This window comes from Saccostrea cucullata, unplaced genomic scaffold, assembly GCF_032062105.1.
Source record: "Saccostrea cucullata isolate Sc308-1 unplaced genomic scaffold, CSIRO_AGI_Scuc_v1 ctg814, whole genome shotgun sequence".
In the NCBI taxonomy this organism is placed as follows: Eukaryota; Metazoa; Mollusca; class Bivalvia; order Ostreida; family Ostreidae; genus Saccostrea; species Saccostrea cuccullata.
The window spans coordinates 75371-91369 of NW_026941175.1; the positions used below are offsets into that span (position 1 = coordinate 75371).

The window sequence follows — 15999 nt, forward strand, 5'->3', positions numbered from 1 at the left end:
CTTTTGGCATTATTTTAGTCACGAATGACAGAGGAAAGGCCAACTGGGATACGTTTATAGCCGACTGTCTTCAAAATACAATTAATGAAAATAAATTAGCATACCTGTTTATTTAACTGAACTCCATATGAATTTCACATTATATTCCCGATATTTGCTTTTAAACTCCATTTGACGTATCTTTGTACATGCCGTCATAGCTAAATTCTCTTTACACGACATGATCAATTCCCAAGTTACACGTATGACGTCATCGGTAGTAGATTTTAATTAAAATGACAGATAGATCTACAGCATAACAAAATAAAAACATTTTATTTTTGTTAATGTGTACACGTTTCTATTCATTTTCTAGTGTTAAATTAAATTTCTAAATACCAATATTACGAAAACCTGTGTTCTAAAATTGACGTCATCTCGCCTACTATGACGTCATAATGTTTCACTGACTTGATCAAGGTAGAATATTCTGTATGCTTCCTTATCACCCCTGCGTTTTCCGTTATTTCCTTATCATGACAAGAAGCACACGGCGGGTGTAACCGGTCAGCAGAGGACGCTTACTTCTTCATGGCACCTGGTCCCACTTCTGATGTTTCAGAGGTCCGTGTTTGCTCTTCTCTTATTTTGTATTATTTTATGGACTTTGGGATTGAATACTATTCATTATCTCCATATCTTTCACAGTAAGTGCTGTATCGAAAAAGCTCCCTTACTGCTACATAGCCCCTAAAGCAGAATATATATTAAAATTTTTAGCTCTCTGTCATCAAATGATGGCCTGAAATAGCCACGAAGGGGACGTTAAGGTTGAACAACAACAAAAGAAAAAAAAACAAATCAAATCAAATAATATGACAAAGTCATGTTTGATTTGGGATTGGTTCATTTTATGAAGTATTTTTATTTATCATTGTTAAAATAAAAGAAAGACATGAAAGACATGATACATTTAATGTCACTTTCCTATAAGATTTCCAATTAGATCCGGGGTCTCAGTATTAATCCGTGTATAAATGTAAAGTGACGGTTTGTGACCTTCAGGCAGTGTGTAGTAATTCTGACCGTCAGCACTCCAACAAACGGCTTCATTTTTTCCTATCCTATGGTATGGAACTCGAACAGGTGGCTTTGTCAGTGATGTCATGATGTCACCACCGTCAATCTCCCAGAGAAACATTTGGTATCTAGCATTAATGAGGAGTTCGCTTCCATCCACGGATATATCGCCTGAAGCTGGATCGTTGTGGTGGGTGGTATGGATTGGAAGAAACTGAGTAGACTCAATGTTGACCGGAAGAGGGTTTCCCCAGGAGTTATTTGGAAGATGGGAAACCATTCCACTTCCTTTGTATACGGCACTGACAAGGTACACTTCCCCTCGAGGGTCTACCATAATCGTCTCTGATGCTTTTTGGGACCACCTGAAGTAAATAATCAACTGATAATTCATTACTTTGACATTTAATGGTGTTTCAAATATTATGATTTATAATACGATAAAATAAAATACATAGGTGTAACATTCAAAATGATTCTTGTATATTTTTGGATTCAACAAGAAAAATATACTCTCAGACGACGATAGATAAATGTATAATCAATATGATGAATTTGGTTTTTTTTTTTTTTTTTTTTTTTTTTGAAAAAAAAAACAAGATTGAAAATTTTAAATGCTTTGGAATTATACACACAAACACTTAATTTTTTTTCTTTTTTCGCACAGATAAAACCTTTTAATAAGAAATAATCATTAAATAATAAGTCATTCATTGAAAATGAATTTTGAACTAGATTAAGCTCAAATTAAATTAACCCAAGAGGATTATTCTTCAGTTTTACTTTTGATTTTCTCAAAACGGATAAGTATTTTTACAAATTTAAAGTTGTTCATTTTAAATTGCATGAAAAAAATTTCAGAGGAATCCTTTACGTGTATCTGGCGGTTGAATCAAGAGGTAAGACTTGATCTTCGTTAAGTTCGTCTGGCTCCTTCACCCTGTAAATTGTGTTCGATGATTTGTGATGTGTAGCGCCAGAATCAGAAATGTAAATACATCTAGAGTTACCACACGGACCGACAGCAATATCCTCCCAATCACGGTTCCTGGCATTAGCAATTTCTAATGCTGCGATCAGAGCCCCGGATGTTGCGTTTATTGCGTATATATAAGGAGCCCCATTTCCATCGTTGTGGGTGTATAGGACATCTTTGAATATTCGGCTGGCTGCTAGCCCAGATGCATCGGTTAGGTTGTCACAATCAACATGAGCCACACGTTTTCCAGCGGCAAAAGACGGAACTAAAAATAAAATATTTTTGTATTTATCCTATATATTCTTGATAACATTGAAAAATAAATTACATGCTTTTGTTATTTCTTTTAATATTTGATGGTTTGAACTAAATTAATATTGAAACCGAATAAAGGTATGAGTATCAGAACAAATATACATGTACTAGTGAAGTGGGTTGTACGAGGGCTGTTGGAAAAGTTCGCGGTCAAGTTAAATCTTTAATCCAGAAAAAAAATAATTATATACAGTGTAGAGATGTCCGAAAGCAAAATTCCTTCACATGTATCGTCATTCCGCGATTAGTGTTATATACAGAGTTTAGCAAATTGAACACACCCCTGAAACGTACGCAGTTTTAATAAACAGGGCTCGAGCTCTTTTAATGTTAATGTTTACGATTCACTGGGTGTGTTCAATTGTTAAGGTCTGCAAACAACAACTGCACGAACTGACAATATACTGTTTTAATTTTGCTTTCGGACATTTTTACTCTGAATTTTCTGGATTATAGTTTTAATATTTTCCATTAATATACAAAAAGATTACCACTTTTTCTCAGTATTAAGAATGAAATTAAAATTTTCAAAAGTGCAAGGATGTGTCAATCAAACCCATCCAAAAAATTAAAGTTTTAATAACTTTAAGATGAAATAAAATTTTTAATATATTTCCATGTGAAATGCTATTACAATATATAAGTTGTGATATTATACAGACAATATTAACTTCAAATCTGTGTCTATGCACCTTTAAATGATGTGCTTTTTTATATATCTTTAATATATTTCCATGTGAAATGCTATTACAATATATAAGTTGTGATATTATACAGAAAATATTAACTTCAAATCTGTGGCTATGCACCTTAAAATGATGTGCTAAAATTAAGGTGTTATACGTGAAATCTAAATGAGCACAAGCTAATAATTATATTATTATTTAATTTTCTGTCCATGCATGTACATCTTAATGCACGAAGAATATTTTTTCTTCGATATTCTGTTTGTTCGGACTTTGTGAATAAAATATGAATTCCTTAATACTAGTGTATATATGCTGCTTGTTTTTTTTAACTTCGGCAATAATTGAAATGATTAATAAATTTACAGTGTGCAGTTATGCCAAATTTAACAACCTACCTATTACAATATACTAGTAACTGAGTCATTCCAAGCAAAATAAATCCTTACAAAACAATAAATCCAAATTACTTTAAATGAATACTTAGTATTCACAAAAAAAAAATAAGTATTACTACATTAAATAAAACCCACGGTCACATCTAAAATACCAACGCAGAATTTTTTATGTATAAAGTAGAAATGTCGACAGGTCGAGAGGTCGACCTGTCAACTTGAAATGGTAGCATGTTTATGAACAAATATTCTTTTATGCCTTCGAAATACACATTTTACCTGACGCCTATATATAAAAGCACGTTTATAATGATGTCATCTGTCGACTTATCACGCTGTCGACCTTTCAACCAGATATAAAAACCCGTTTATTTGCAAATATACTTTTATGACTTCGAACCTCACGGCAATGTTGGTGTCAACCTGTTGACCTGTCGATCTCTCAACTTGTCGACCTATCAACCAGAAATTGTAGCATGTTTATGAACAAATATTCTTTTATACCTTTGAAATACACATTTATAATAATATCAACCTGTTGACCTGTCAGCTATATATAATAGCACGTTAACAATGATGTCAACCTGTCGACTTGTTACCCTGTCAACCTTTCAACCAGATATAAAAGCGACATTTATTAACAAATGTACTTTTATGTCTTCGAACCTCACAGCAATATTGATGTCAACCGGTCAACCTGTTAATCTCTCAACTTGTCGACAGGTTGACAAGAAATAGTAGCATGTTTATGAACAAATATTCTTTCATGACTTCGAAATATACATTTATAATAATGTCGACCTGTCAGAATTGTAAATACTCAAATACTCTAATACGAAAAATAATGTAGAAAATAACTATAATTCACAAATATTCATTTACATTCAAATTTAATTCATTTGAAAAATAGATATCTCGTTTTGTACATTCATGATGCATTTCATATAATAATTCAATTTGGTCGACAATATAGAATGCAATAATTAGGTGTTAGTATAGCTTTATGCTCATATATTCATTAATATTTAAATTTGAGTCATATGCAAAATTGATATCTAATTATGTAAATTTATGATCCATTTCTCATAAAAATAAAAATGCAAAAATATATGATTGTGTCCATGTGAAAAGGGTCCTTATGGCAATATTTATGCATTTTGAGTTTTTCACGGATTCTGATAGAGTAAGGTTAGAAGTTGTCAAATATAAATTTTTATGGCCCTACGTCTACTCTAAGTAGGTTTTTTCTTCAGTTTTATCAAATATACTTTACAGGTTAATAATGACGTCATGTTTTTCAACAACGTCAAACGTTTTCAGAGTGAACGTTAAATGATTTTCTTTTGTAATTTTACTACGGTGATTAATAGTTGTATAATATTTAATATTTTTCCATGCACATTATTTTTATCTAATTGTCTCTTTTAATTATTAATAATTATTTAATAGTTATATATATTATGGATTCATCAGTGGTGTATAGTATTATGAGTGAGTGTTTGTTTTACATATCACTTTTCTATGACACCAGGGGGAGACCTGAACAGCGGGCAACATCCATTCATTTTTTTTTTTTTTTTTTTGAAAAAATTATTTTCTCAAACAAAATATTTACTGGTAATCCATGCAAGAGTCATTTGCTGAGCCTGTCGAATTCATTTGAAAATTATTTTAATTTAAGCATTGCTCTCGATAGGTCAAGATTTCAGCATAAACGATATATCTTTAGTTATAATTTATATGTGAAAAAAATTAATCTTTTTAAAATTATATCTGGAACAACATTACGCTACCTAAATGCTACTGAGAAGTGAAAAATTATTTGATTGTTCTTTCTTTCTAAATTTTATATAAAGACAGAAAATTGTTAAGTGTGGTATGTAACATGTAATAACGATACATGTACACAATAGACAGAAAATAAAAAGGAAATTCGGTTGATTCACTGCATTTATAAGGTTGTCTGTCTTCATTGGGTCAATAATGACACTGCTTTTTTTGAAAATATAAAGGATACACGAAATATTTTTCAATCTAGCAGTAAAAATATTTGAATATTAACCAATCAAAAGGTGGAAATTTTACAAACAATTTAATGAGTTATAATCCGCAATCATTTACACAATAGATAAACCCAGGATTAACATTTGTAGGATTTTGTGTATGTTGGTGAGGGGGGGGGGGGTTTAAATATAAATTGCAGAAACTTACAATTCTTGTGAACACGAGTTAAAATAAATAATAAAAATATTTTATTTTACTTCAAAAGTTTTAGGTGCACCCAGTACCATTAACCCTACAACTTGCAGATTTACTTTTTTATTTAGGTTTGAAATAATACTGCCTATTATTCTTCATTTTATATTTGTACCTTTAATTCTGAGCATTGCCATTTTCAAAATCGCACAGCGATCATAAACACTATGAGCCTGGAACTGAATTGCTATGAATTCAGTATTGTTAATCATGCATGTATATAATGATACCCTAGAATTAAAAAATCTGGTTTTATTTTATGAAATGGATGGTTTTAAAAGCACAATCACAGAATTAAATTAAAGATGCAATTTACGGTTTACATGTATAGCTTTTGTTGGGGTAGGGGTGGGTTAAAGATTAATAACTTGTAATTGTTTATGCCTAAATATACAGTCAGTTTAATATGACTGTTTTGTAAAATATATATTTTTTGACAATTGCCTGTGAACTGACTGAGCTTTGAAATGTCAGATTTTTGTAGGGATGTAAACATCAGAGAAAATCATCATATTATTTATGACTTAATTAAAAAAAATCCCCTTCATTCTAATGTTGTTTTCTAATTTATTCTATAAAGTGAGTTTTAAAGAGTATGAATTCCATTCTGGTCCCGTACCCAGGGACGTGGCAACAGGGGCTGGGGGGTGAGGGTGGGGGGGTGGGGGTCTAGCTCTTCACTTTTTTCCCAACCTTACTTATACTACATGCATAGGAATTGATAATTGAAAGTCTGGTTGGCCCCCCACTATTAGTGATGTAGGGAAAACGTAGTATAAAAATTGGTACTGAAAGCAGTTGACATAAAAAAAAGTTGGCCTCTACCCCCCCCCCCCCCACCCCCCCTCCCCACGAAATAGGAATTTCGACTTTGTGTAACATTAAACCTTTTTTTTGCTTGTCAACTTTTGCAGGGAAGTGAAAAAAAAATTCTCTGGCTGTCCCCCCCCCCTTTCAAAAACGATGTTACGCGCCTGGTGCCAGAAGCTTGGATATGCTAAGCCTTGTAAAGCCTACATGTTACGGAAATATATAAGGACACCCCCACCCCCATCCCCTGCACTGCGGCCAAAATAAAACAAAATGCAAGCATATTGTTGCGGTTTTATGTCATGTATTTTCAACATTGAATTTTATTTTCTGTTAGCATTTACATGTATAAATAAAACCCGACCCTGAACTTATAAGGAATTTTTTATCAACCAAAACAAATAAAATCATATTTGATCATATTTAATAATATTTATCCATAATTTGATGACAGGTTAAGCAATATGTTATTCCACACTGATAACTGCAATGATATTATAAGCTCAGTGATGATTGAGTTTTTAGCATGATAATTGATCTGTTAATGCTGATCGAGCTTTTATATGAAAGACAAAGTTCGTCGTGGCTTAAGGAATTAATTTGCAGATAATGCTTAAAACATTTGAACTCCGTATGAAAAAAAAAAAAAACAAAACAAAAAAACACGTAAGTACCAAAGAGTTACATGTATATTAAATTTGGAGATCTTGAAAATAAATAGCTATACATGTATATATGTTTAGAGAACAAAAATGATATTTTCTTTCATTTATTATTTCATTTGTTTTGAAAACTCATCTTTTTCAATAGAGTTTCACATTTCTCAATATTAGATAAATAGATTCAATATAAATATTTTTATCTACCCTACATCCTCTCTCTCTCATCAGATTAATTTGACCAGCTCTATTTAAGTTAAAACATTAAGAACATTTTTTTTTTCATTCGGGTGTTTTTGCTTGTTTTAATTTCTCTAAATTGAAGTGTCTTTGTGCAACAAGAATATAAGACAAAACAACATTTTTAAAGTTTAATTTATTTAATCATGATTATAAGGTAGATGTTTTACATGTTTATTATTTTTTAAAAAATGAAATTCGTCATGAAATTATTTCATGCAAAAAAAAAAAGCTATAGATAAGAGATTTGAAAAAAAAAGTCTGTTCAATTTTGCAGTTTTCCTCTTTTTTCTTTGTTTTTCCTTTTTCTACTTTAACCTAGCTTATTCCCAAAGTACAGCAATATTTTTTTATTTAAATATTAATAATTATGCTGACGATTAAAAGTGTTTTAATTTGGTCATAAAATATCTCTTTTATAATCCGGGAGCAAATTTATGCGAACATGCAGTTGAAATGTGAAAAAGTACGCAATTAAAATGAATGTCCCTGTCTGGTACCCCTGTTACATCGATTGTTGACATCAGAGTTATCTCTCCTATTTTTATTTATAGAAAATACAAATCTTGACTATTCTTGCTAGATTTGTAAAAAAAAACTTGCATGGAAGATGTATGTTTAATTTCAACATTTGTACAAACAATTTATCAACAGTTTAAGCAGTATGCACCGATGACTCAATGTTTACAAGTGATCGACGCGATCACGATGTATATTTGAGAGTGGTGGAGCGGATCTCAAAGAAGTAGGAAGACAATTTTCCTTTGCAATATTTTTTTACGATATATTACCCTGTCTAAGATGCATTCTAAAAATGGTATAAATATGTAAATGAAAATTATCTAGAGTATAAAGGTTCAATATGCTATCGGAAAACACCTTGTCTACAGCTTCTATACATTTATTTAATAATATTTGTTAAGGAACCAGTTCTAAATGTTTTTATTTAATATTTATATCTATTAAAATCAGTGGATTAGGGGATTCAGATATTGATTAAATTAATTTATAAATGAAAATAAATTCCACATGTTGCAAACGGCGATAAAAACTCTGGATGCGTCAAACGTCAAAACACGTGGTTATAAAAAAAATCTGCGTCGAAGTTCACCGTCAGTCTGCAACGTCATATCTTTATGACGTTATTTCTTTGTTTTAGAAGAAATGCTATAAGGACCCTTTTGTCATGGGCGCAATCATATATTCTTACGAGAAAAAATGGAACTTTTTCAATCTTATTCTCTATCTGGGCTAGATTTTGCCCGCGACCTTATTTTAAATAGAATAATACTTTCTAAAGTATTCAATATTTTACCTTCTAAATTGTCTATTGCCTGGCGTCTCAGTGCCATTGTTGCTGTAATGCTCAGCAGCAGTACGATGAACATAGTATGATACGGTCGATCTTTTGTCAATAGAAACCCGCACAGATAACAGGAACATTGACCTTTGTTATTATAGATTGGTATGACATACTGGACACGACGGAATATATATTGCACTTATCAAACCACTTACGTTCTGCTATGAAACACTTATTACATTTTCCTGATTTTTTAAAAACTAAATCTACATTGAAATTTGTTTGAACACCATTTTTATCGACAGTAAAACGAATAAAATGTTCAACGAGAAATTCGAGTAAGTGACGCTCGTCAAAATGAGGCTCTGGGGGTGGTTGAAAAATATTCTGTAATATGTCAGTAAAGTGCAATTTTTAAAGTTTTCCCTATATATTTCAATGTAAATCTTGGATTCCTTATGGCCCCGCCCATATCCTAAGGGGTCATGCTTTAAACAATTTAGAACCGTCACTACCCCAGGAAGCTTCCACATACCTTTCAGCTTTTCTGGCCCGGTTGTAGTGAAAAATGTTTCAAAAGATATTTCCTAATATGTATAGTTCGATGTAAATTTTTTATTCTCTATTGTGGCCCAGCCCTTCCCCGCGGGGGTCATGAGTTAAACGATGTACAATCTACACTACCCCAGGCTGCTTCTACATAAGTTTCAGCTTTCCAGGCCCGATGGTTCTCGAGAAGAGATTTTTTTCATTTTCCTTTTTATTATATACCTAATGTATATCACTCAATTTTACTGTTGATTTTACAAAATAACGTGACGTTGTGATCCGACTTTCCGGATCACAACACTGTGCTTTTCTGAATCCAAATCACCACTCTCCACTTATACGACCCTTAGGATCAAAGTTACTGTTATAATAATATCTATATATTTCATCGTTCAACTTTGATATTATGGCCTGTCCTATCTCTGGGGATACGATTTGAACGATGTAGAATCTATACTACCCCAGGAAACTGCCATATAAATTTTTAATTTTCTGGCCCAGTACATGTTCTTGAGAAACCTTAGTTAGGGCCTTAGTTTGAACAATTTAGTATTTCCACTATCCTAGGATGCTTCCACATAAGTTTCAGATTTTCTGGCCAAGTATTGCTTGAGAAAAAAAAAACCTCACACTGTTTTGCTTTTTTTTCTTAATTAATAAACAAAACTTTGGAAGAGAGCGTGGTGCTTCATTTGAAAAAAAAATTGAAAACTTCTCACCTAAAGTTACTCTGTGTCAAGTTTGGTTGAAATTAGCCCAGTGGTCCTTATGAAGGAGATAAAAATGTGAAAAGACAACGGACAAATTTTGATCATGCAGAAAAGCCGCTTGAGCCTCCGGCTCAGATGGGTTAAAAAGAGTGGGTACAATTAATTTGAAATTCATTTTAATCTACCCGACCTATTGCTTCTGTATGAACCCAAAACATATATAATTTACAAATACATGTAGTCTTAAATATTTTTATGATATATTTAATGACTATCGTGATAATATCGTCCCCTTGTGCATTTTTTTCATGAGGCACAGTCGAGTGAATTATTTGTTGTATTGGGACACAATGAAATATGACCTCATTTGTGTTACATCAAAATTCGAATGAAACCAGAAAGCTTCCAGAAAAGATTTTGATGACTTTTTCACCATGGGCATAATGCACAAAAGTATTCCATGTTAGGATTGTTCAGAAAAAAAAATAGACATGCACTTTAAAATTTTACAAAGTTTCAAGAATTCAGAATATTTTATCGAAAACTTGAGAAAAGGTATATATATCTGTCTAACGGATCAATTAGTTTAACTTGCTCTAAAGATTTAGAGAGTAGTTGAAATATTTTCAAATGAACGTCTTTTTTCAATATTTTTTAATCCAACCTTCTCCTAAAGCAGATATATAACCCCATATAAATGTCCATCATAAAATATAATATTTGTTTATAGATTCCATTTTAAACATATATGTAATTCTTTATTTAGAGGAAAAAATTAAAAGAATCTTATATTCTTTATATTCTTAAAAACTTTGAGCGGTAACAGCATACATTATTACCTCACATAAGTTTCAAGAAGGTACCTTTCTTTGTGATGTTGTAATTGTTTTACAACCACCCCCCCCCCTCATGAAATGAGTTTCGAGCTTCTCTATTTAAGTTGAATGCTCTCTCTCTCTTTCTCTCTCTCTCTCTCAAATTCCACATCCATCTTTTAAAGATTGCCAAAGCTCTTAAGAAGATTCTACTAATTTGTTCCATGTGAAAATATTTAACTGCCCATGTGGTAATAATTAAGACAATCTAAGAATATAAAAGATTAAGGTAAAGATTAAGAATGACAAGCATTCTATGTGCAAAATATATGTAAAACTAAATCAAAATCTTTTTCCTTTCATACATAAATAATGTTTTTAATATAAACATTTTCAATTCATTTTTAATTGGGGACTGATTCATTTCAAGGAATAATGACATTTCATAGAAGAAAAACGTTAAAAAAATTGTCACTTTCCTACAAGATTTCCAACTATGTCCGGATTTCCAGTATTAATCCGGGAATATATGTAGAGTGCCGGATTTTGACCTTCAGGTAGTGTGTAGTAATTCTGACCGTCAGCACTCCAACAGACGGCTTCATTACGTCCATCACTATGGTATGGAACTTCAACGGGCGTCTTTGTCAGTGACGTCATAATGTCACCACCGTCAATCTCCCAGAGAAATATATGAGCTTTTGATTTAATTAGGAGTTCGCTACCGTCCACGGATATATCGCCTGAAACCGGATCGTGATGGTGATGGGTATGCATTGGATTGGAAGAAACTGAGTGGATTCAATGTTGACCGGATGAGGGTTTCCCCAGGCGTTTTTCGGGAGATGGGAGACCATTCCACGTCCCTTGTATACAGCACTTATGAGGTATACCTCTCCTCGAGGATCAACCATTAGAGTCTGGGATTCTTCTTCCGACCACCTGAAGCAAGAATTTACTTTTAATAGTGTACTAATAACTTGACATCCTATGAAATTCAAATTGGTCCTCACATTTAAAAAAAAAAGATTCACTGAAGACGAAAAACCCGTTTGTGATTTATAACGGATTTAATTACTTCCATTGATTCCTCTAGACTGGCCAAATCTTTTATATTAAAAAAATCACAAACACATGGTAAAAGAAAGTTATTTTACGTGTATCGAGCCATAGAATCAACCGTTAGAACTTGATTCATGTTAATGTCCTGTGGTTCCAGTACTCTGTAGATGGTGTTGGCGGAGATTGAGTGTTTAAAGCCAGAGTCGGCAATGTAGATACAGCTAGAGTTTCCGCACGGACCCACTGCAATGTCCTCCCAGTCGTTGTTGAAAGCATTAGCAATTTTCAATGTGGAGATGAGCGCACCAGATGTCGCATTTATTGCATATACGTAGGGACCTCCTGTCCCGTCGTTGTGGGTGAAGAGGACTTCTTTGAACTTCTGGCTGGCTGCTAGACCGGAGGCATCTGTCAGACCAGGAGCAATGACATGGGCCACAAGTTTTCCAGGAGCAAATTGTGGGACTGGATATTGATAATATTATTGAATAAATTTCTTCTATTACTTACGTAAATAAAACATATGAATATAACAAACAGTATTCCCAATCAAAATTCCATTTTCAAAAATGCAAAATAGGAACAAAGCAAACATGGACCTCCAAAACATCAGAGGTGGGATCAGATGCCATGGAGGAGTAAGTATCCCCTGCTGATCGGTCACATCCGCCGTGTGCTTCTTGACATGATCGGGAAATAAGGAAAATATCCATCGTCAATTCAGAGTGTAAATAATGGACTGACAATTAAAATGAAAAACGTCAGTCATCATTTAACTCAATGATACAGATGTGTCAGACTCTGTGGTATGTTTTATCTCAAGCTCGACAGGATGTATCGTATCGACATAAGAACAGAAATTATATTGCTATACAACTATAAGATGATACACACAACTAATATATTAACGTTAACAAATATACCGGGAATTCCCCTTAAATAAATTACCAAAATGTTCATTTTTTCAAGAACTATCTTGAATGAGCATGAATATTTAGTAATTGAAGTCAGAAATATTGATGTTCCATTTTCAAAAATTAAAATACATTTTTATTTAATTCCTTAAAACATGTATAGATTAATTATTTTTTTAATGAATTATTTACCTTCTGAATTGTCTGTTACCTGACGTTTCAATGCACATGTTGTCGTAATACTCAATATAAGACAAAGGAACAAACTGGCCATGACGGTATCGATAGAATGTTGGCGTTATCTGTCGCCCATTGAATCCTTGTCAGAGTTTTGATTGATATAACGAAAACAGTCACGACCGAGAAGTGCTTATTGTTCATGAGAAATTACGAAGTTCGTTGTGTCTGTGAATTAACGATGTTTCATGTATTTTTTTTTACTTTTTGCATTGAGCACTAAGTTTATGAACTTTACTCATGCATACAATGTATGAAAGTTGTACAATTTTTCCTTATATGACTTTTTCTGTTTTTTTTTCTATATGTTACCTTGTTCATTTTGTTTGTGTGTGTTTTATCTCTCCTTTTGTTCATCTCTTATTATCATTATTATTTTGTTTAGTACCTTGACCGTAATGTAGGGAGAGGGCTGAAATAGGCTGCGCCTTTTGCCGAATCCTATTCACATTAACATCACTGAATAAAATTATTGTTTAAATTTAATAAACGTATGAAATTTCATTAGTCCTTGACTTTGAATGAACAATTGATTAAGGTAATTGATACTCTGATAAGAGAGATAACTCTTAATGACACAAATGTCTATTATTCCTTTATAAATTTGTCAAGTTTAAGTGCCTTTTTTGGCAAATTTTGCCCCGCAAGCCATGGTATAATTGTTTGTTTTTTATTAAGCATATGCATTTGCTTCGGAAATTCATTAAAGTTAAAGAAAAATTTCATATGAGTGAGCAGAGGGTTTATGACCCTTAATATAATAGGATATCAAATTTTTTTTTATCAGTTATGATCTGTAAGCGCACCAAGATTTTCTGATAGATTGTTTTCCGCATTATTCGATGGGTCTTTCCGTTCACAGGGTTCATTAGACTTTTAACGTTATCAGTTGTTTACTGCTTCGTATGATACGGAAGCGTATTAGGGCCGCAGCAGTATTTTTTTTTAATTTGTTATAACAAATTATTAATTTGTTTAAACAAATTGATAATTTGTTACAACAAATTGATAATTTGTTATAACAAATTGATAATTTGTTATAACAAATTGATAATTTGTTATAACAAATTAATTACTTGTTAAAACAAACTAGTAATTTGTTATAACAAATTAATAATTTGTTTAAACAAATTACTAATTTGATATAACAGATTACTAATTTGTTTAAACAAATTATTAATTTGTTATAACAGATTAATAATTTGATATAACAGATTATTAATTTGTTAAAACAAATTATTAATTTGTTATAACAAAATAATTAGTAATTTGATAAAACAAATTACTATTTTTGACAAAATTTGAAATGTATACAATCTACGAAAGCCAGATCAAATCAAAAATCTTAGTATGTCGGATTTATGAAAACAATTTGCAACTGTCAAAGTTTTTGGCAAATAATAAGGCTTTAGTGGGACTATTGAGAGCTTTTCCAACAGGCTCTTTATTATTATAAAAATTGCATACAAAAGAATTGAATGACACATTAGGAATTTAATATCAAATTTCACCAAGAGATACCCACTCAAGAATATTGTGGGTTTTATTTTTTCGTTCGTTTTCCGGGGAAGGTTGTTACGGGATGTATTTTTTTCTTGATAATTTATCCGCAAATTCATTTTGGTCAATGGTGCCTCTGTTGCTCACAGCTTTATAGGAAACCATGGAGGTTCACCACGGAAGCAGATCCAGGATTTTGCATATATAGAATTGTGTTTGGTTTAAAGATTTTATTCTTTACACATGAATTGGGTTGAACAGTAGACATAAATGCCTGTCGAAAAGCAGTATCCAAAGTAGATCATGTCACATGTAAAGAAAGGAGAGAGAGAGGGGGGGGGGGGGTAAATGAACAAAATCAAAACACAAACTAGAGGTACTGTGAGCAATGAGCTCATTAAATGATACCCCCCCCCCCGCCTCCCATATGCTTATAATGACAAAGTCCATGTTTTGCTGTGGTCGGGAAACCCAAAATATGTGTCGGATCAAAAAGTAAAATAGGAGGTGCACAATGGCAATATGTTATGTAATAAAGATTCTGTGAAAGTTTCATTAAATTTCACTCCGTGGTTTAAGAGGAATTGCGGATAAGAGATGGGTATTCCAAAGCGTAACAGACGGACGGACGGACATACCGAATACAGTATACCCTCCCACTTTTCAAGCGGGGGGATATAATAAAACAATTTATATTGTAACATTCTGTTGCATGGCTCAAATAAGATAATATTTTTCCTAGCATACGAATTGGGTGAGATGACTGTGCAGAGTCGGAAGGGGGAGGGGGTGGAAGGGGGGGGGGGGCACGTATGGACAAGCTTTTATTAAAGCTTCTAAGAACAAGCTATAAGGAATAGAATAAAGGACATTGATGTCTGAAGTGAAAACTCTGAGCTGCTAGAAGAAAAATATAGGTCAAAAGCTTTGCAGACTGTGTGCTTATTGTTTCACAAATTCAATATTTCAATGATTTCTAATCTGATATAGATTCCATAGTTCTGTATACAAGTCAAATATCCAAAATTAGTAATTTGTTATAACAAATTAGTAATTTGTTATAACAAATTAATAATTTGTTTAAACAAATTAATAATTTGTTATAACAAAGAAGAAGGTATGGTTTTAGCTTTATTGCGCCCTAAAAATGTAATGACGTCAAAAAGTTTTGAAACTGGCTTATATATTAGTTTAATAAATGACTTTGATAAATCAGGAAAGAATATGGCATGAAGGTTTATTATTCTGCAAATATGACGTCATTAATGTGAAGCATTTCTCTATTTTCAACAGAAAGAGCCTCAAAATGGCACATTTCAAGGGTGATTTTCCTTTAGAAAACAGTGTCCACAGCCGTCGCCCACGTTAATTTTTTGATATTTTGTGCAAAATTCAATAACAAATCACATATCTCAAGATCTTTGTTGGCGATGCCTGTGGACAATGTTATCTGAAAGAAAATTCCATTGGAAACTGGTGTCTTCTGCTACTTTTTAAGAAAATACGGGAA

General features: G+C 32.4%; 1 protein-coding gene and 1 pseudogene across 1 annotated transcript; both read right to left on the bottom strand.

The window, feature by feature from the left end:
• Nucleotides 1–873: 873 nt before the first annotated feature.
• Nucleotides 874–8803, bottom strand: LOC134257348 (uncharacterized). The gene is made up of 3 exons (XM_062739975.1): nucleotides 8715–8803; nucleotides 1934–2303; nucleotides 874–1424 (listed from the first exon to the last, which is right to left on the bottom strand). Exons 1-3 carry the CDS (start codon nucleotides 8785–8787, stop codon nucleotides 959–961), a joined length of 909 nt encoding a protein of 302 aa, XP_062595959.1. The 5' UTR covers nucleotides 8788–8803; the 3' UTR covers nucleotides 874–958.
• A 2444-nt stretch (nucleotides 8804–11247) lies between these two features.
• LOC134257356 (uncharacterized) lies at nucleotides 11248–13026 on the bottom strand (annotated as a pseudogene).
• Nucleotides 13027–15999: the final 2973 nt, after the last annotated feature.